The 22578-nt window shown below is 43.2% G+C and overlaps 1 protein-coding gene across 3 annotated transcripts in view; it reads left to right on the top strand.

Moving 5' to 3' along the window:
- LOC111976551 (guanine nucleotide-binding protein G(I)/G(S)/G(T) subunit beta-1) overlaps positions 1-22578 on the top strand; it is a 56520-nt gene that overhangs the window by 21555 nt on the left and 12387 nt on the right. For 2 of the 3 annotated variants that reach the window (XM_024005473.2, XM_024005471.2), the window contains 5 exons: positions 8187-8293; positions 13811-13849; positions 14322-14428; positions 18710-18773; positions 19616-19778. In XM_024005473.2, the coding sequence (XP_023861241.1) occupies positions 8237-8293; positions 13811-13849; positions 14322-14428; positions 18710-18773; positions 19616-19778 (430 nt within the window). In that variant the 5' untranslated portion in view covers positions 8187-8236. Of the gene's footprint in view, positions 1-7159; positions 7323-8186; positions 8294-13810; positions 13850-14321; positions 14429-18709; positions 18774-19615; positions 19779-22578 lie in introns of those variants that run through there. The other variant, XM_024005472.2, reaches the window with a different exon arrangement.

Here is a 22578-nt window from a genome sequence, read left to right as displayed (position 1 = left end):
CTAAAAGCCTGTTTTCACTTTATCATTATGGGGTATTGTGTGTAGATTGAGGAAATTACAAATGTAATCCATTTTAGAATAAGGCTAATGTAACAATGTGGAAAAAGTGAACATCTGAATTCTTCCCGAATGCGCTGTATAGCTGGCAAACAGTAGTGAATTTCAAACAAGTGCAACTTGATTAGCTCACAAAAACGATTTGGGATCGGTGTCCCTTCCACGGGACAGTTGAGCTAATGTAGGCTACTGCGATTYGCATGAGGTAGTAAGTAACAAGAACATTTCCCAGGACATAGACATCTGATATTGTCAGAAAGCTTAAATTCTTGTTAATCGAACCGCACTGTCCAATTTACAGTAGCGATTACAGTGAAATAATACCATGCTATTGTTTGAGGAGAGTGCACAATTTTGAACGTGAAAAGTTATTAAGAACAAATTCTTACTTACAATGATGGCCTACCAAAAGGCAAAAGTCCTCCTGCGGGGATGGGGGGCCGGGATTAAAAATGTAGGACAAAATACACATCACGATGAGAGACAACACTACAAAGAGACCAAAAAGACTACAACATAGAATGGCAGCAACACATGGAAACACAACATGGTAGCAGCACAAAACATGGTACAAACATTTTTGGGCACATACAACAGCACAAAGGGCAAGAAGGTAGACAATACATCATGCAAAGCAGCCAAAACTGTCAGTACGAGTGTCCATGATTGAGTCTTTGAATTAAGAGATAGAACTGTATACAGAGATGACCAGTTTACAGAGGAGCATAGAGGTCAGTTATGTGTCCTGTAAGGAGCAATGGTGGCAAATCTGATGGCCGAATGGTAAAGAACTTCTAGCCGCTTGAGAGCACCRTTACCTGCCGATCTATAAATTACATCTCCGTAATATAGCATGGGTAGGACGGTCATCTGAATCGGTGTTAGTTTGGCAGCTGGGGTGAAAGAGGAGCGACTACGACAGAGGAAACCAAGTCTAGATTTAACTTCAGCCTGCAGCTTTGATATGTGCTGAGAGAAGGACAGTGTACTGTCTAACCATACTCCCAAGTACTTGTACGAGGTGACTACCTCAAGCGCTAAACCCTCATAGGTAGTAATCACACCTGTGGGGAGAGGTGCATTCTTCTTACCAAACCACATGCCCTTAGTTTTGGAGATGTTTAGAACAATGTTAAGGGCAGAGAAAGCTTTGTTGTAGAGCGTTTAACTTGTTATAGATAGGGGGCAGCATTTTCACGTTTGGATGAAAAGCGTGCCCAGAGTAAACTGCCTGCTACTCAGTACCAGTTGCTAATATATGCATATTATTAGTAGATTTGGATAGAAAACACTCTGAAGTTTCTAAAACTGTTTGAATGATGTCTGTGAGTATAACAGAACTCATATGGCAGGCGAAAACCTGAGAAAAATCCAACCAGGAAGTGGGAATGTGAGGTTTGTAGTTTTTCAAAGCTTAGCCTATCAAATACACAGTGTCTATGGGGTCATTTTGCACTTCCTAAGTCTTCCACTAGATGTCAACAGTCTTTAGAACATTGTTTGATGCTTCTACTGTAAAGTGGGGCCGAATGAAAGGGGAATGAGTCAGGGCTCTGGCAGAATGCCAGGAGCTCGTGACGCTCGTTCACGTGAGAGCGAGCTCTGTTCCATTGCTTTTCTGAAGACAAAGGAATTCTCCGGTTGGAACATTTTAAGATTTATGTTAAAAACATCCTAAAGATTGATTCTATACTTCGTTTGACATGTTTCTACGGGACTGTAATATGACTTTTCGTCTGAACCTTTGCCTGGACCTGCCCGCGTGTCGTGAGTTTAGATTGTGTACTGAACGCGCAAACAAAAAGGAGTAATTTGGACATAAATGATGGACTTTATGGAACAAATCAAACATTTATAGTGGAACTGGGATTCCTGGGAGTGCATTCTGACYAAGATCATCAAAGGTAGGTGAATATTTATAATGCTATTTCTGACTTATGTTGACTCCAACATGGCGGATATCTTCTTGGGTTGTGTATATCTCTGAGCGCCGTACTCAGATTTATTGCATGGTTTGCTTTTTCCGTAAAGTTTTTTTGAAATCTGACACAATGGTTGCATTAAGGAGAAGTATATCTTTACATCTGTGAATAACACTTGTATCTTTTATTCATGTTTATTATGAGTATTTCTGTGATTTGACGTGGCTCTGTGCAAATTCACGGGGTGTTTTGGAGGCAAAGCCAAATGTAGCGGAACCCCAGTCCTAGACAGGTTAACACAACATCCGGGGAGGGGCCAGCTCAGTATAAGCCTGTATCATCTGCATATAAATTGATGAGAGAGCTTCCTACTGCCTGTGCTATGTTGTTGATGTAAATTGAGAAGAACGTGGGGCCTAGGATCGAGCATTGGGGTACACCCTTGGTGACAGGCAGTGGCTGAGACAGCAGATGTTCTGACATTATACACTGCACTCTTTGAGAGAGGTAGTTAGCAAAACAGGCCAAAGACCCCTCAGTCACACCAATACTCCTTAGCCGGCCCATAAGAATGGAATGGTCTACCGTATCAGAAGCTTTGGCCAAGTCAATAAAAATAGCAGCAAAACATTGCTTAGAATCAAGGGCAATGACATCATTGAGGACCTTAAAGGTTGCAGTGAAACATACATAACCTGAGCGGAAACCAGATTGCATACCAGAGAGAATACTATAGACATCAAGAAAGCCAGTCAGTTGATTATTGTTAAGTTTTTCCAACACTTTTGATAAACAGGCAAAATAGAAATAGGATCAGCTTGATCTCCCCCTTTAAATAAAGGAAGAACCGTGGCTGCCTTCCAAGCAATGGGAACCTCCCCAGGGAGAAGAGACATGCTTGGCGATGATATGGGCAGCAACCTTAAAGAAGAAATGGTCTTTTTTTGGGGGTCAAGTTTAAGGAGCTTCTTTAGCACCTCGGACTCAGTGACCACTTGCAGGGAGGAACTTTGTAGCGGGTCAGGGTAAAAAGAGGGAGGAGCATTGGGTTAACGTGTTGATTATACTTACCTTTTTACACTGTTCATTTTTTCAACCAAGTGTCTGTGCTTCCGCACCCTTCCTTTTGAGCGCAACACCGGGCACTCTCTGTGGTCTCACCAGCTGTAGAGCAGTCTGTCTTTATTGGTGTTGAAACCATCCACTATGCGCACAGTTATGAGCAACAACTTTGAATGGAAACTTATAGAAAGTTCAAACAAACACTTGCTCATGCTTTTCTTTAGGTAACAGTAATACAATTTGCACTGAAGTAGCTAGCCTAGCTAATGTTGGCTAGCTAACCAAACAAGAATGTTTAGAGTGCCATGGATAAATGTCTAGATTCAGCAAACAGTTCCTACAATGATTTTAACCAGAACAGAAAAAAWTCTAGTTTGTTGAAAAACATGGATAAGAAGTAGCGTAGGCTAGATCTAATATTTGTGGCTATGATATGTTATATCAGACCTAGCTAATTTTGTTATTTTCTTAGAATACAGTTTTTGTTCCCCTACAATAAAAATACATTAACTACAACCAATGTATCATCTTTTTTATGAAATTGCAATTAATAGTAATTTAATTAGAGAAACATGTGATTAACTCAACAAGAAAGAAAAAAAGTGGACAGCCATGTCTTGAATTGATCCTTATCAGGTGGGCGTAAAGCTTTCAAACCCTGAAATTGAAATTCACTGACATGATCAACAGCCCATAGAAATCATTGGCTATGTCCGCGTAACTTTTTTATGAGCACTTGGTTGAATCTCTGTTTATAGTCTGTAATAAAAGATGTATGCCAAGATAAACTTTGGAGTCAATGACCGCAAGGCAAATGGAGTTATGTCATGGTTGGTTTTGGGTTAAGTGAATGGCCACAGTGTGTGGCTCGTGTGTAGTAGCACCGATCTCTTAGGCTGCTAACTTAAGAGGCTCCCAGTAGCAGCAAGGTGACTGGGTGTGTGCGTCTGCTCCACCGGGCTCTTAATGCCTTGAAGGTTACCACACCCTGTTCCCCTTCACCAAGGGGTTAATTAGCAGCTCTCCTCCCCATCGTCCTCTGCTTGTTCACTCTCATTAGGTTAATCTGGCTCTGTCCTTCACCTCCCTTCCCTGTATCTTCCTGTGCACTAGAACATCTCCCTGCCTACCCGCCCGACCTGCCTTAGTCCTCTACCTCATGCCATGGGGAGGAGCTTCCCTCTTCTTCCCTTCCCTCTGCGGTTTACATCCTAATAGCCCACCAACCTCCCACGTCAATTCATGTTGAGTCTCGCCTACTTGTTTTTACATTTACGTTATTTTAGCAGACACTCTTATCCAGAGCGACTTACAAGGGCATTTAGGTTTAAGTGCCTTGCTCACGGGCACATCGGCAGATTTTTTCCCCCACCTCGTCCGCTCGGGATTCTAACCAGCGGCCTTTTGGTTACTGGCCCAACAACACCTGCCACCTGTTCATGTGTACGGGTTCTGATTCGTTAGTTGTCTTTTTCCATTTAGAATAAATCAGGTCTGTTTTAATGGTATTGTTAATATGAATAACGTTAACATACATATCGGGGGTAGGAGGAATTGGGTTCTGAAAGAAGKAATTCATTTGACTGCTTTGTCTCTGAGCCAATAATGTGATTGAAAAGGAGGCCTAATAATGTCTGTTATTCACTTTTACTCTGATCAAATCTATAGCTGTTATACTATGGGAAGTAATAAATTGCTACGATGCTTTTGAAAATGAAGGCATTCCTCAGCGGTTTAAGGTTTTTAGGCTTCCCTATGTCAAATTGCCGTACAATGTGAAGTCAGGGCTTGATACAGAACTAAATGTTGTTTTGCTTTATAGGAAGAAATGCCTTTAAAGCTCTGGTGCAGAGTCTAATTTCACTTCCCTCTCCCCTTGTCACTGCGTGTGCTTGAGATGATGGAACCGATAGGACTGGCTGGAAAATGTGAAGTCTTCTTCCCTCGTCCTCTACCTCTCTAAAAATAGCCGGCTGAGAGTGAAGGCAGCACTGTAGAGACACACTATCAGTGGGGCTGCCAGATGTTTCAACACACTCCCACCACCGGAACAGAAAAATCCCCTCCTGAATTAGGCTTGGGCGATATAGCGGGGTATTTTGAAATACCTATGTTTTTCAATACCAAAAATAATAATGTATTATTTTGGGTTTGGGAGCACCCCTGCCTCGCTGGGACTGCGGTGGTATGTGCTATGCTTACTGCTTATAACTAACTATAAGTTAACTATAACTATAAGAAATCTAAGATGTGTCAAATCTAGCTCAGGGCTCCAGCTATGCATTTGGTTTGTTAGCTAAGTGGATAAGATTCTTGGTTACAGCAGATACATTAAATCTCCTTCTGGATCAAGATCCCCGTTGCCTTAATTGTTTGGTGCGCCAAATCTTTTTGGAGGTAATACTGTATACCCAAGTATGGTATAGAAGCGGTATTACTGTATGAAAATCTGGATACCGCCCAACCCTACTCTGAATCAGACTTCTGCCACCATCATAGAGCTCCCCCACAAAGAAATATCACACTTATATCACCAAGGTATACTCCGCCAGCCCCCCCCCCAAATTCTACTTCTGCCAACATTTATAGAGCCCCACTCATATTTCTGCCACCATGGCTGGGTTAATCGCTGTCAGTTTGACCAATTTTGCTGGTACTTATTCCATCTCAATTTGAATATTAACGCCCTTTTGTTTGCATTTATTGGACTATTGTAAGAGGATTTACAAATGTATTTTGTCCACCAGCATCTGATATGGTCCAATTTATACAGCCTAGATATCCCTATTCAAGGCATCCTGTAGTTTAGAATACTCACAGTAGGCCTTACTACTCACTTCCACTTTTCCTTGTAAGGGTATTTAGTTAAAATAGCGACAGGTTTTTATGTAGAGTTTGGAGCTCCATGTCTGTATAGCTTTGGTTCTGTGAAAAGGCCACACGCAGGTCCTGCTAACTGGCTCTGACACCAAGGCTCTCGTCAGGGAAAAGAATAGAAGAATTAGAGATATTACCATGACACATTTTTATCAACAAGATTAGGGGGCTAAGTCGCATTGCTTAGAATCAAACATAGTTAGCCCCACGGGCCAATCAGGTGGCAGGTAGCTGATGAGATGTGTCAGGTGTTTGAAGGAAAAGGTCTTGTCATTCAGAAGGTCTCCAAGCTCTTAGGACCCACAACCTGTACGCAAAAGTCAGAGCGAAAGGGAGGTAAGGAAAATCCAGACAGGATGGTAAATGTTTTGTACAACTGTGATAGTCTACACCAGCCATACTCAATAGGGGGACCGCAGTCCAGATCCGGACCTAGAATTGGGTCAACACGGGCCGCCGCGCCCCCCCCCCCTCCCACCACCTGCTTGGGTCACGTGGTGGGAGATTGTTACAACGCCAATGAATTAAAATATCTATCCGGACTTTTGCCACCTAGGAAGTTTGTGTGACCGGACCTTCTCAAATAGAATTTGAGTACCGGTGGTCTACATACAATTCAGAAATGTGGATATTAGTAGGCCGAGTGTTTCTTTAACTGTGAGTTAATGATAAAGGTGGATGTAATGGTTGGCACAAAAGTTTAAAGAAATGCTCTACTTTATATCTATTACCTACGTACATTGAAGATTGTCAGCAATTTCCTCCATTGGCTGAATTCATTTACCCATATCGTAGTCAAGCCGGAAGCCTGTTAATGTACGAACACAAAAGACCACAATTTGTCTTGTAAAAATCAATGGCAACTGGTTGATACTGACAATGGGCTCTTTATTTTTGTGAACCGTTTGGTAGAAATGTAAGATGAGCATTGTTGCATAGTGCTTGTGGTAGCATTGGTGCTTAGCAGTCTCCATCAGCCAATAATGATCTTCAACCCAGACAGTCAATATGCAGAACTTTCAACTTGTAGCATTTATACCTACACTAATTAGCCTATACGTTTGTTTTTGTATTTCCTGTTCTTTCTCCAGAGAATGTGTCAGGGATAAGCCCGTTGACCAAAGGATTGGGGTCAGCGGGATAGCCACTGCTTTTAGGATCATCAGCAGGTTTTGTCTTAGCCGGATTTGGCTGGAGGAGCTGAATCAACTGTGTCCCAGGATTACAGGGATGACATTGGAAGGAGAGTTCTGAGCCCACTGACCAGGGCCAGAGCATCTGAGAGCTCCACTAGTGCCTGCCCTTCTCACCTGAGCACCTCTGGGCTAGAACTAACTCACAGAACACACTCGGCTCCTCTCGTTTCACGCTCCAGCACTCTCCGTTCGGCAAGCCAAAGGAGGGGTATGTTCTCAAGGGTTTCGCAGACTGAATGGATTTCCGCCAATGGATTTTAATTTAGCCTCAGTTGTCCAGGAATGGCTACCAGCTGCCAAGTGCCAGATGTTTGCCTCGGGTTGGCCAGTGTATAGCGAGGGGGAGAGATTTTGCATAATAAAAATTAAAAAAGTGATCTTTAGCACAAACTAGCTGCAGAATCCTGTTGCTAGGTAACCGTTTCAGGCTGGCAAGGACACATCTTGGGTTCTCTAGAAAGGTTTGGGATTCTGTGATTCACAGTGAGTTTGTGTGTGCCTTATGGATCTTTCAGAGGGATGTTGTGTGATTCTGAGCAGGAATATGCTTTGCTGTGTATTTTACTGAAGCTAGTGTATGCTGAGTCCAAATGGTGAACAATTTCTTCTTCAGTTATTTTCTTGGATGTTACATGAACACCGCTTCAGTTTCTCCTATCTTTCACAGCACTAAGGTATTAGCTTGAACATCTAAAGGCTACCATTTAGAAATAGCAGCTTACCATAACATGGTCTCTGGAACATTCAACCCTACTTGCCCTGAGCTTGTCCGTGCTGTTTCAGGAATTGCGTCTCAAGCATATTGAGCCTGTCTCAGGGATTTGGACCGTCACTTTGAGCTGATGGTCTTGTTAGGGCCCCTGTAACAGCTGTTTATTGAGCTGCCTGTGTGTACCAGACCTGGGTTCAGAGAGCATGAGTTTGCCTGGAATTGGGCTGGGTTTGTACTTTTTAGGACGGATTCAGATTTCAAATACAGTTTGAGTACCGCTAAGTGAGTACCGCTAATTGCTAATAGGAGAAACGGTGTGTGACCAAGGTGTTGACTTTGTCCCTCTTTCTTGCCCCTCAGATCAGCAGGAGTCCCGGCGGCGGAGCGAGGCACACCATTAGCAGAGGAAAATGAGCGAACTGGACCAGCTACGCCAGGAGGCCGAGCAGCTCAAGAACCAGATCAGAGTATGTCCTCCACAATCGTCCTCTCCCTGCTTTCTTCTCATAAATGCATTGGGAATGTCTTTGCAGTGATTTTACATGGCACCACAAGAGGGAACTACAATTCAACAGCTGTCCCGAAAGTCTAACAAAAACATTGTTCTCAGTTGAACATTCCGATTAAAATTTTAGCACTTTAAAATGCTTCAAACTATAACGTACTCCTGCACCTATTTTAGTCACAGCCAATTCTCTCATAACTCGCTAGCTGCTGTGAAATCTCTCTGCAAGATACTAGTAGCAAGCTGAATGGCAAAAGTGAGAACTGTTTAATTTGTGATAAGTTGTCCGTTTTGATTAGGGCTGGAAATTATGATAAGATATAGATATATATATAGCGACTCTTACGATTCTATATGTATTCCGATTCAGTACTGTGGTTTTGTTGCGGTTCCATGGTCCAATCATATTGCTTACTGTCTGCTGCAAAGGGGCAATTGAGCCTTGAGGAAATATGTCTTGATCATTCATGGAAAATAAAAGTGCTGTAAACAAATTGGCTTCCTATTTAAAATGAAGATGGTGCACAACCTATGAAGGAAGAAGTCTGGAGTTTTGGTGCAGGAACAGTCAACTAGCGCAAAAATAGGTTTGTGATTTTGTCAAACCGTGTCAAACTCACATCGTTTTCATAGTGTATCCTAATTCCGCCGAATGAACATAAACTCACAGGGCCTAGTGCCCCACCTTCCTTGCTTTTCTCATGCGATTGGCCCCACCTTCCATACTGAGTGATGACCGCACTATACCTTCCATACTGAGTGATGACCGCACTATACATGTTTGATCAAAGAATAAGGAATTAGAATAATAATTTAGTTAAGAGCTGTGTTTGAGGCTGTAGTATGATTGGCTTAGCTCTTACCTCCCTGCCTTTTTTCCTTATCCCACTATGATTCAAGGATACAACAATGCAAACACAGATTCAGCATGTGTGTGTGTGTAGCTAGATTTGGGTAGTGTGCTGTGGGTAGATTTAACAGTGAGTTTGTCGAACAAGTTGGAGGAATGTATAGTATGTTAGTGAGATTTAAATGTTTGCTGAGCGTGGTCTGTTCAAGTGTTGCATGAGGTATCCTTGAGGTGCTGTTCTGTTTTGTGTGTCTCATGAATCATGTAATAGCTTGAAATATGTAGCCTTTAGCTAGCTAGTGTTCTTTTGTACACTAAGTGTACAAAACATGAACACCTGCTCTTTCCGTGACATAGAATGACCAGGAGAATCCAGGTGGAAGCTATGATCCCTTATTGATGTCACTTGTTAAATCCGCTTCAGTCAGTGTAGATGAAGGGGAGAAGACAGGTTAAAGAAGGATTTTTAAGCCTGCGTACAATTGATACATGGATTGTGTATGTGTGCCATTCAGAGGGGGAATGGGCATGACAAAAGATTGAAGTGCCTTTGAACGGGGTATGGTAGTAGGTGCCAGGCACACCGGTTTGTGTCGAGAACTGCAACGCTGCTGGGTTTTGCACACTCAGCAATTTCTTGTGTGTATCAAGAAGAACAACTTTGGAGTCAACATGGGCCAGCATCCCTATGGAACGAATGCTTTCGACACCTTGTGTAGTCCATACCCCGACAAATTGAGGCTGTTTGGAGGGCAGAAGGGGGAGGGATGCATGCAACTCAATATTAGGATGGTGATCTTAATGTTTTGTACAATGTGTGTAGCTTGATTGTTTAGTGTCAGTGTGCTACTGCAATGATTAAAAAACAGTTTGTCTATATAGGTTTAGCGTGCCGATTTTGTGTGTCATATGGATTGAGCAACTAGCACTTCCATTGGCACAATCTGACCGTTCACATTTATCTTGACTTGAAAGGAAATGGTTTAAGGAACAGACTAGATTTATGTTTGATAAGGGTATATACACTGCTCAAAAAAATGAAGGGAACACTAAAATAACACATCCTAGATCTGAATGGATGAAATATTCTTATTAAATACTTTTTTCTTTACATAGTTGAATGTGCTGACAACAAAATCACACAAATTATCAATGGAAATCAAATTTATCAACACATGGAGGTCTGGATTTGGAGTCACACTCAAAATTAAAGTGGAAAACCACACTACAGGCTGATCCAACTTTGATGTAATGTCCTTAAAACAAGTCAAAATGAGGGCTCCAGTAGTGTGTGTGGCCTCCACGTGCCTGTATGACCTCCCACAACGCCTGGGCATGCTCCTGATGAGGTGGCGGATGGTCTCCTGAGGGATCTCCTCCCAGACTGGACTAAAGAATCCGCCAACTCGCTGGACAGTCGTGGTGCAACGTGGCGTTGGTGGATGGAGTGAGACATGATGTCCCAGATGTGCTCAATTGGATTCAGGTCGGGGAACGGGCGGGCCAGTCCATAGCATCAAATGCCTTCTCTTGCAGGACTGCTACACACTCCAGCCACAATGAGGTCTAGCATTGTCTTGCATTAGGAGGAACCCAGGGCCAACCGCACCAGCATATGGTCTCACAAGGGTTCTAGGATCTCATCTCGGTACTAATGGCAGTCAGGCTACCTCTGGCGAGCACATGGAGGGCTGTGCGGCCCCCCAAAAAATGCCACCCACACCATGACTGACCCACCGCCAAACCGGTCATGCTGGAGATGTTGCAGGCACAGAACGTTCTCCACGGCGTCTCCAGACTTGTCACGTCTGTCACATGTGCTCAGTGTGAACCTCGTTTCATCTGTGAAGAGCACAGGGCCCAGTGGCGAATTTGCCAATCTTGGTGTTCTCTGGCAAATGCCAAACGTCCTGCACGGTGTTGGGCTGTAAGCACAACCCACACCTGTGGACGTCGGGCCCTCATACCACCCTCATGGAGTCTGTTTTCTGACCGTTGAGCAGACACATGCACATTTGTGGCCTGCTGGAGGTCATTTTGCAGGGCTCTGGCAGTGCTCCTCCTTGCACAAAGGCGGAGGTAGCGGTCCTGCTGCTGAGTTGTTGCCCTCCTACGGCCTCCTCCACGTCTCCTGATGTACTGGCCTGTCTCCTGGTAGCGCCTCCATGCTCTGGACACTACGCTGACAGAACACAGCAAACCTTCTTGCCACAGCTCGCATTGATGTGCCATCCTGGATGAGCTGCACTACCTAAGCCACTTGTGTGGGTTGTAGACTCCGTCTCATGCTACACTAGAGTGAAAGCACCGCCAGCATTCAAAAGTGACCAAAACATCAGCCAGGAAGCATAGGAACTGAGAAGTGGTCTGTGGTCACCACTGCAGAACCACTCCTTTATTGGGGGTGTTTGCTAATTGCTATAATTTCCACCTGTTGTCTATTCCATTTGCACAACAGCATGTGAAATTTATTGTCAATCAGTGTTGCTTCCTAAGTGGACAGTTTGATTTCACAGAAGTGTGATTGACTTGGAGTTACATTGTGTTGTTTAAGTGTTTCCCTTTATTTTTTTGAGCAGTGTATTTTAAATGGGTACTGGGATCAGTCAAAACTGAGCCTAAATAGGTATAGTTAGAGGTACACTATACAGACCCCTTGTTCCATATTTTTTTTTTTAGTTTACAGCCTTATTCTAAAATTGATTCAATCGTTTTCCCCCCCTCATTAATCTACACACAATACCCCGTAATGACAAAGAAAAAACMGGTTTTTACAAATTTGTGCAAATTTATATTTAAAAAAACTTCACACGTACATCAGTTTTCAGACCCTTTACTCAGTACTTTGTTGAAGTACCTTTGGCAGCGATTACAGCCTCGAGTCTTCTTGGGTATGATGCTACAAGCTTGGCACACATGTATTTGGGGAGTTTCTCCCATTCTTCTCTGCAGATTCTCTCAAGCTCTGTCAGGTTGGAAGGGGAATGTCACTGCGTACCTATTTTCAGGTCTCTCCAGAGATGTTCGATCGTGTTCAAGGCTCTGGCTGGGCCTTGAGCCTTCAGAGACTTGTCCCGAAGCCACTCCTGCATTGTCTTGGCTGGTTTTCATCAAGGATCTCTGTACTTTGCTACGTTCATCTTTGCCTCAAGCCTGACTAGTCTCCCAGTCCCTGCTGCTGAAAACATCCCCACAGCATGATGCTGCCATTACCATGCTTCAACGTAGGGATGGTGCCAGGTTTCTTCGACCTCATGGTTTGGGTTTTGCTCTGACATGCACTGTCAGCTGTGTGCCCATAGACAGACATACCCATTGCTGATAGGTGTATAAATTTGAGCACACAGCCATGCAATCTCTGTAGACAAACATTGGCAGTAGAATGGCCTTACTGAAGAGTTCAGTGACTTTCAACGTGGTACCGTTATAGGGTTCCACCTTTCCAACAAGTCAGTTCGTCAAATGTCTGCCCTGCTAGAGCTTCCCTGGGCAACTGTAAGTGCTGTTAAGTGGAAAAGTCTCAAGGAGCAACAACATCTCAGCCGCGAAGTGGTAGGCCACACAAGCTCACGGAACGGGACCGTTGAGTGCTGAAGCACGTAGCACCTAAAAAATCATCTTCCCTCGGTTGCAACACTCACTACAGAGTTCCAAACTGCCTCTGGAAGCAACGTCAGCACAATAACTGTCAGGCGTTTCATTAAATTAGTTTTCATGGCTGAGCAGCCGCACACCATCCTGAGATCACCATGCGCAATGCCAAGCGTCGGCTGYAGTGGTGTAAAGCTCGTTGCCATTGGACTCTGAGCAGGGGAAACACGTTTTCTGCCGTGATGAATCACACTTCACCATCTGGCAGTCCAACGGACAAATCAGGGTTTGGCAACAGCCTGGAGAACGCTACCTGCCCGACTGCATAGTGCCAACTGTAAAGTTTGGTGGAGGAGGAATAATGGTCTGGGGCTGTTTTTCATGGTTTGGGCTAGGCCCCTTAGTTTCAGTGAACGGAAATCTTAACACTATAGCATAAAATTACATTCTAGATGATTCGGTGCTTCCAACTTTGTTGCAACATTTTTGGGAAGGCCCTTTCCTGTTTCAGCATGACATTGCCCCAAGCGAGTTGCATACAGAAATGGTTTGTCGATCAGTGTGGAAGAACCTGACTGGCCTGCACAGAGCCCTGACCTCAACCCCATCAAACAACTTTGGGGTGAATTAGAACGTCCACTGCGAGCCAGGCCTAATCGCTCAACATCCAGTGCCCGACCTCACAAATGCTCTTGTGGCTGAATGGAAYCTAGTCCTCGCAGCAATGTTATTGCGTCAAAGGTGGGACCAACTCCATATTAATGCCCATGATTTTGGATTGAGATATTCATCGAGCAGGTGGCCACATACTTTTGGTCGTGTAGTGTTAGTAAGTGGTAATGTTTATCCGGTCAGTGGGAATGGTAATTGTCTCCGTGATCGCTGAAATTATTGGCTCACCACTTCGATTAATTGAGGTGGATTTCTTTGAGATATGGTTACGTTATCAAAAGCGTTTGTGGGATAAAATTAAGACTTGGCTATTTCGTTCTTTGAAAATTAAATGTAACTTTTTTWAAATTATTTTTTTACCTACAGGATGCCAGAAAAGCGTGTGCGGATGCTACCCTGTCTCAGGTAAGACCCCTTTCCACCTTCACCACTCTGAAACACAAACAGATCCCTTTGAGTGCAGTTCAGACGTGGGGATGGGGAACCACTGAAGTCGACCTCATTATTCAGGATACAGGTGACGGGTCAGGTTAAAGTGTTGTCAAAGCTGAGTAATGGTTAAATTGTGAAAGGCGAGATGCACTGGGGTTCAATGAGTCCACAGCTCAAAGGCTGAGCGTAACTAGCAGCAGAGATAGCTCACTAGAATAGAGACTGCTCTCGCTAGGCTCTGTGTCATCCAGCCAACAAATCCTGGAAGCAGCAGCACCCACTCTATACTTCTGTAAATGCAACATCATGGGAGCTGATAAGGAAAGGCAATGGTTTCACTATAGAGAACCTAGTAAAGGGCATCCCCATTTCCCATGGAGATACACAGCCTATTGTGTCATGGTCATTGATCGTCTCCCCCCCCCCCCCTTTCCATTCCCTTCAGATCACAGCAAACATCGACCCAATTGGCCGAATTCAGATGCGCACTAGACGGACACTGAGGGGGCATCTGGCAAAAATCTATGCCATGCACTGGGGCACTGACTCGAGGTAATCTTATTTAGCCACTTTCTGTCATTAACTAAATAATCCCCCCCACCCCCCAAAAAAAATCTGTAATGGTGTGTGTTTGTGGGAAAAAGTTAACTTACAAGTGTTTTTGTGTGCGTACTCTACAGTCACCTCTGAATATGGTCACAGGAGTGTTTTTGTGTGCGCTTCTATGTTTGTGTCGCATGTGTACTGTGTTTGTGCCGGTATCATTGTGTGTGTGTAAGGGGTGGGATATGCGGGTCGGGAAAACATTTAAAATGGAGTCGTCCTTTGTTCGTGGTGATGCTGGCTGCTAGTCAGTGCTGGTCAGTGCTGGTGACTCCCGTGCTCCTGTCCTAGGAGCCCCCAGCCCAGTCCTGCAGCTTTTACCTCACCTCAGTAACCAGCCAACTAATTACAATACCGCAGGTGTGCCGCTTCGCTCCAGAGATGCCACACCCCACACACACCAAACTGCTTTGTCATCTCGCTTTGTTGCTCTGATTCATTTTTATCGCCCCACCCTAATTAAAAGAATAGACKATTTTTAACCGATGAGCTCACAATGATGCAACAGAAAAATTAGTAAAATAATTATTCCCCAACAGTCACCCCTCCATTTCATATTAACGTGTATTATGGCTGTGACTGTCATGTAATTTTGGATGATGGTAATTCACCGTGATAACAGTTAGAATAGCAAAAAAACAAAAACAAAAAACATTTTCTCCTCCGCTCCTGACTGCATGTGCTGCCATAGAAATATAATGAACAGAACGGAAATCCTCATTCAAGTCAATGATGGCACAATGGGTTGGACTGGTGGTCATTGCAAGTGTACCCATAGGAGCAAAGCAGGAAGTAAAATATGTGCTGTGATTTGTTGATTCAACTGACATTGCAAAAAAAAAAAAAAAACATTGCATGATCCACATCATTGAAATTTACATTCTACATTACCATGAAATGTATTGCATCACAATACCAGGCAGCCATTGCGAGTGTACCCATTGCCCAGGCAACAGACTCATTGGCTTATTTCAGCAAGGAGTAACACAAAAGTTTCACGTTGTTTAAGAGTCCATGTTATGGCAGAAACAGATTCAACCTCACAAATTCCCAGTTGGCCGTTCGTTSCACACACACACAAAATTATATATATATTTTTTTACAGTTCACTTTATTTTCAGAACGGTTTTCATCCATGACCGTCAGTTATATGGTAATTGTGCCAGCCCTAATGTTTGTCTTTGCTTTGGTGGGTTAAAAAGTCTAATTAGTCTACCTGTAGCGAAGTGCAGCTGTCCAAAGAGAAGGCATAATGAAGAAGTATTGACCCGGAGTCGGGTGCTATTCATACACAGGGTCTGTGTGTTCCTCCCACTGCTCTTTATAGTCCCGTGCCCTGTGGCTCTCATTTAATTGACTCAGTTTATAAAGGGGGGAATTCCGACTCGCCTTATGCATGCGTAAATGGAACATAATTCCCTTTTTATGCATTTTTCTCTCAATGCGTGACCTTGAACTTACACATGAGAATAGTATGCTATTCACCTGCTATTCGTTGGGGGTGGAGGTGTCTACAGATACGCCGTAATCTGATCTTGACTTAATGCCCTAATAATTCTACCACCTTTACGCGTGAGAACCATGAATAAGGTCGTGCGAACCTGTGGTTCCAAGTTTAAAGCGCGTCTACTTTATTTTTCCCGATAATCTCCATGCACTGTAATTTATAAATTGATAAGAGCTAGCTACGTAAGTAGTCTGTTAGAACGGAATTGTAAATATACACAGCAATTCTTTTAGATTTTACTTTATGATCCCTATAGATGAATGTGAAATCAGAAATATGGAATCAAAATGAAAATCATAACATGACATGGTAGGCCTATCGGGAGCCACCGTCAGTAATACCCACATACATTTATAACTGTCACTTTAGTGTTCGTTTCCTTCGATTTATAGTCTTTACCTTTCCTCTGTGATGTCTGTGTAGTTGTTCCTGAGGGCCGCTAACAATAGTGGATCATATTAGGCAGGGCATAACCTCTTTTTTTTTTTTGTACACTTTCCCGTTTGTAGCTGGTAGTTTTAAAAATCTACCAATCACTCAATGTTTTTTACCAGCCAAAATATTTTTCCCCCTCTAAAATTACAACAACAAAACACATAAAAAACAGATGAGCAAGCGTTGTAATGTTTCTAAAACAAATGTATTACTAGTAAGAAGTAATGTGTAACTTTCAAAATACAGAAATCGTACAGGGATGATTTCAAAATGCATCATACGGGGATGATTTCAAAATGCATCATACGGGGATGATTTCAAAATGCATCATACGGGGATGATTTCTGTATTTTGAAAGTTACATATAGTATCTTTAAACTTGAGTGCTGACAAGCAAAACATTTTGGGGCTATGTCAACAATGGACTAATGAAACAAATACCAAAATATTGTTTTTGAGTGGAGTTTTCCTTTAAGAAAAATGTACTGAAAACCCTATTCAATGCAAACTCCAAGAGAAAATATGTTGGCCAGCAAGTGGGAGGGTTTTCAGAGTTTTAATTACATTTATTCAGCACGCACAAGGGAACCACGCCTGTAAAACCTGTTACACACCTGCATAAGGTAAGTCTGAATACGAACTACTGAGAAGTCTGAATTGTGCCCAATGTGTTTGTCAGAGTGGGAGTGCTGATCTAGGATCAGGTCAACATGTGTATGTTATTGTTTTCATTGGTCTGAAAAGGCCAAACTGATCCTAAGTCAGCACTCCTACTCTGAGAGGGTTTATGAATATGAGCCCAGGACTCCTTCAGATTTACACCATAGATTTATAAACCATAGACTTAGTGAAGAGGAACGCCTTCTAAAGAGAGCGTCCCAGTCTCTCACCCAACCCCCTCAATGATGACCCTCAACGAGACGGTTTGGCGATTGACAGACTATCTCAGCCTCATTTCCAGTTACTTACTACCAGGATTATCTTGGACAGCGTGAGTTTAACTGCTACCTTTCAGGTTGTGCAACACAGCAGACAATATTTACTATTTGTCAAACGCCGTCAACAAGGTACATCTCTGATTCCATTTGGTTGTTTTTCATTCACAACAAAGCCGCAACAGTCACTTGGAATGCCTCCATCTGCGTTGAGGTGCGGTAGCCTAATGGAAAAGCAGAAGTAATCCAAATGCCAATGTGTAATAAGTAAATGCAAGTGAATGGAGCGGCGCTAAGCTAGCAGAAGAGAGCTAGTTAATGTATTCCACTCCTGCTTTATTGCAGGCGTGTTTAAAAAGTTAGATAATAAGCCGCAATCTCCGTTAAGCATTTTACTCACTCTCTGGAGAAACATTGTGGACACTGACACACACAACTTGGTTCAAAGTCAACATTCCACTAAAGTGTCTTTTTCACAGCCTTCCCAAAAGCAAAAAATAAATCCACACGAGCCCGGTTTAATTATTTTAGACATGAACATAATTCCCCCCCCCAAACATGCTACTTTGACACTCCATTTCAAACAGTCAACAGTTTAGTGTGCAAGAGTTGTAAGGCAAGTGTACCTGAGGCTCTCGAAGGCTGTGTTGTCACTGTTACATAAGGTGTAAGAGGGATTTCTCTGAGGCAAACACCGAAGTGTTTCATCAGCCTCCACTAACAGCACATGATTTCAAACCACATAGACAGGAAGTGTACTGCCAGAGCTAAAGCTAGCAGCTTTCTCTTTTTTAACCCTCTTGCATTTTGACACCCACCACATCCATAATATAGGCGTTAATACATTTATACACCGTATAACTTCAATTAAATGCACTCTCTCAAATAACAGCCTGACCCTTTTTTTAATACCCAGGCAACATCCCAGATTTCAGCAAATAAATTCCAGTTTCAAATAAGTGCCGGGTCAAAATGAATTGTTTACAAAGTTGCCATGTCCTATTATGATGATGGGGATGTTGTAGAGTACAGTGGTAGGTGTGTTAGTATGTGTTAATGTGTGTGTGTGTGTGTGTGCATTAGCATGTCTGTGTTAGCATGTGTTTATTAGACTGTGCCTCTCAGGTAGGTAGGATTTGCATAAGCTGAGCAGGTCCAAAGGGAACCAATGTGCCCCAACCTCTGTGCATCGAGTGCTGGCTTCTGTGGCGACTCTGTTTTTGATTCGCCCAGATAGCAGCAAGATGCTCCTCGGCCATAAAAGCGCCTGGAAACCACACCGCCCCTAAAATGCAACACATGGTTCCACCCTATGTTCACTGGTTTAATCATTGCTCTCCTTTTTCCCCATAGGCTTTTAGTCAGTGCCTCCCAGGATGGTAAACTCATTATTTGGGATAGCTACACCACAAACAAGGTAAGGCTGGCCTGGCCACATCTTGAAGAATTAAAAGGAAGCTCTCACATTTGAATGCATTTTCTTTTTAGCCTAAAGACCAAAAAATTGACATTTTCCACCATTTGTTTCATGACTGTGACATAGGATATCCAGTATATGTGACATACTTTTGTGTATATATATATATATATAGTGTACGTGGACACTCCTTCAAATTAGTGGATTCGGCTATTTCAGCTACACCCATTGCTGACAGGTGTATAAAAATTGAGCACACAGCCATGCAAACGCCATAGAAAAACATTGGCAGTAGAATGGCCATACTGAAGAGCTCCGTGACTTTCAGTGCTGGACCACCATAGGGTGCCATGTTTCCAACATGTTAGTTATTCAGTATGACAATGCCCCCGTGTACAAAGTGAGGTCCATACAGAAATGGCTTGTTGTGATCGGTGTGGAAGAACCTGACTGGCCTGCACAGAGCCCTGACCTCAACCCACCAAACAACTTTGGAGTGAATTAGAACACCCACTGCGAGCCAGGCCTAATCGCTCAACATCCAGTGCCTGACCTCACAAATGCTCTTGTGGCTGAATGGAAGCAAGTCCTCGCAGCAATGTTCCAACAGCTAGTGGAAGGCCTTCCCAGAAGAGTGGAGGCTGTTATAGCAGCAAAGGGGGACCAACTCCATATTAATGCCCATCATTTTGGATTGAGATGTTCGAGCAGGTGTCCACATACTTTGGGTCATGTAGTGTATGATCTAAGCTTGGCTACCTAGTAAATGTGGTCCTTGTGGGAATCAATCAGACCCAGAGCCGTGCTCCCTCTTAACTCTCTGCCCGCCTGGTCTCCCTCAGGTCCACGCCATCCCGCTGCGCTCCTCCTGGGTCATGACGTGCGCTTATGCCCCCTCTGGGAACTACGTGGCCTGCGGAGGCCTGGACAACATCTGCTCCATCTACAACCTCAAGACCCGCGAGGGGAACGTGCGTGTCAGCCGTGAGCTGGCCGGACACACAGGTACGATAGTCACCCCTAGTTTCCACAAGGCTACCACAGTGTTGTGTGTATAAATAAGTATGTAATAATATATATGTATGTATGTATATATATATATGTATGTATATATATATATGTATGTATATATATATATATGTATATATATATATGTGTATATATATATATATATATATGTGTATATATATATATATATATATACACGCACACACAAAGCCTTCAGAAAGTATTCATACCCCTTGATTTAGTTCACATTGTTGATACAGCCTATATTCAAAATGGTTAAAATGTGTATATATATATTTTTCCCTCACCCATCTACACGCAGTAACACATAATGACAAAGTGAAAACATATTTTTACAGAAATGTTCTGCTAATTTATTGAAAATTAAATAAATATCTAATTTACATAAGTATTCACACTTTGTGGAAGCACCTTTTGGCAGCGTTTACAGCTGTTAGTCTTTCTGGGTTAGTCGTTGCCTTTTCCACACCTGGATTGTGCATCATTTGCCCATTTATTATTTTCAAAATTCTCCAAGATCTGTCAAATTGGTTGTTGATCATCGCTAGACAACCATTTTCAGGTCTTGTCATAGATTTTCAAGTAGATTTAAGTCAAAATTGTAATCGGACACTTAAACATTCACTGTCTCCTTAGGAAGAAACTGCAAGGCCTTGGGTTTTAGGTTATTGTCCTGCTGAAAGGTTAATTAATTTCCCAGTGTCTGGTGGAGTGCAGACTGAACTAGGTTTTCCTCTAGGATTTTGCCTGTGCTTAGCTCCATTCCGTAATTTTTTTTATCCTGAAAAACGACCCAGTCCTTAACGATTACAAGCATACCCAAAACATGATGCAGCCGCCGCCACCACTATACTTGAAAATATGGAGAGCGGTACTCAGTAATGTGTTGTATTGGATTTTCCCCAAACAATACTTTTGTATTCAGGACTAAAATGTAATGGCGTATTTTATTAAATTTCACCTCTTTTTCTCACCCATTTTAAGATATCCAATTGGTAGTTAGTCTTGTCCCATCGTTGCAACTTCCCTCAGGAGAGGCGAAGGTCGAGAGCTGTGCGTCCTCCAAAACACAACCCAGCCAAGCCGCACTGCTTCTTGACACAATGCCGCTTGTGCCGGAAGCCAGCCGCACCAATGTGTCGGAGGAAACACCGTACACCTGGCGACTGTGTCAGCGTTCATTACGCCCGGCCTGCCACAGGAGTTGCTAGTGACAAGAACATCCCTGCCCGCCAAACACTCCCCTAACCGATCGTGGCCGGCTGTGACAGAGCCTGGACTCGAACCAGGATCTCGAGTGGCACAGCTAGCACTGCAATGCAGTGCCTTAGACCACTGCACCACTCGGGAGGCCTAAAGTTAATTGCTTTGCCACCTTTTTTGCAGTATTACTTTACTGCCTTATTTTTTACTGTCAATTAGGTTCTGACTGTGGAGTAACTGCAATGTTGTTGATCCGTCAGTTTTCTCTTATCCCAGCCATTAAACTGTGTAACTGTTTTAAAGTCACTATTGGCCTCTTGTTGAAATGTCTGAGCTGTGTTCTTCCTCTCTGGCAACTAAGTTAGGAAGTACACCTGTATTTTTGGGTGTATTGATACACCATGCTCAAAGGGAAGTTCATTGTCTGCTTTAAAAAATATATATATATTTTACCTATCTTCCAATAGATGTCCTTCTTTGCGAGCCATTGGAGAACCTCCCTGGTCTCTGGTTAAGTCTGTTTTAAATTCACTGCTCGACTGCGGGGCCTTACAATTATCTGTATGTGTGAGGTACAGAGTTGAAGTAGTCATTCAAAAATCATGTTAAACACTTATTGCACACAAAGTGAGTCCATGCAACTTGTGACTTGTTAAGCACATTTTTACTCCTGAACGTACAGTGCATTTGGAAAGTATTCAGACCCCTTTTCCAAATTTGGTTACATTACAGCCTTATTCTAAAATGGATTAAATAATTTTTTCCCCTCAATCTACACACAATACACCATAATGACAAAGCAAAAACTGTCTTTTAGACATTTTTGCAAATTTATAAAAATCTAAAACTGATAACACATTTACATAAGTATTCAGACCCTTTACTCAGTACTTTGTTCAAGCACTTTTGGCAGTGATTACAACCTCGAGTTCTCTTGGGTATGATGCTACGAACTTGGCACACCTGTATTTGGGGAGTTCCATTCAAGGACATTCAGAGACATGTCCCTAAGCCACTTTTGCCTGTGTGCTTAGGGTCGTTGTCCTGTTGGAAGGTGAACCTTCGCCCCAGTCTGAGGTCCTGAGCTCTTTGGAGCAGGTTTTCATCAAGGATCTCTGTACTTTGCTACGTTAAGCTTTCCCTTGATCCTGACTAGTCTCCCAGTCCCTGCCGCTGAAAAACATACCCACAGCATGATGCTGCCACCACCATGCTTCACCGTAGGGATTGTGCCAGATTTCCTCCAGATGTGACGCTTTGCATTCAGGCCAAAGGGTTCAAGCTTGGTTTCCTCAGACCAGAGAATCTTATTTCTCATGGTCAGAGTATTTAGGTGCGTTTTGGGAAACTCCAAGCGTGCTGTCCTGCCTTTTTACTGAGGAGTGGCTTCCGTCTTGCCACTCTACCATAAAGGCCTGATTGGTGAAGTGCTGCAGAGATGGTTGTCCTTCTAGAAGGTTCTCCCATCTCCTGAGAGGAACTCTGGAGCTCTGTCAGTGACCATCGGGTTCTTGGTCCCCTCTGTGACCATTGCCCTTCTCCACCGATTGCTCAGTTTGGCTGGGCAGACAGC

The sequence above is a fragment of the Salvelinus sp. IW2-2015 genome, linkage group LG17 (genome assembly GCF_002910315.2).
Source record: "Salvelinus sp. IW2-2015 linkage group LG17, ASM291031v2, whole genome shotgun sequence".
Classification (NCBI taxonomy): domain Eukaryota; kingdom Metazoa; phylum Chordata; class Actinopteri; order Salmoniformes; family Salmonidae; genus Salvelinus; species Salvelinus sp. IW2-2015.
Note: the sequence above shows the minus strand (reverse complement) of the source record. Positions and strands in the feature narration are given on the sequence as shown.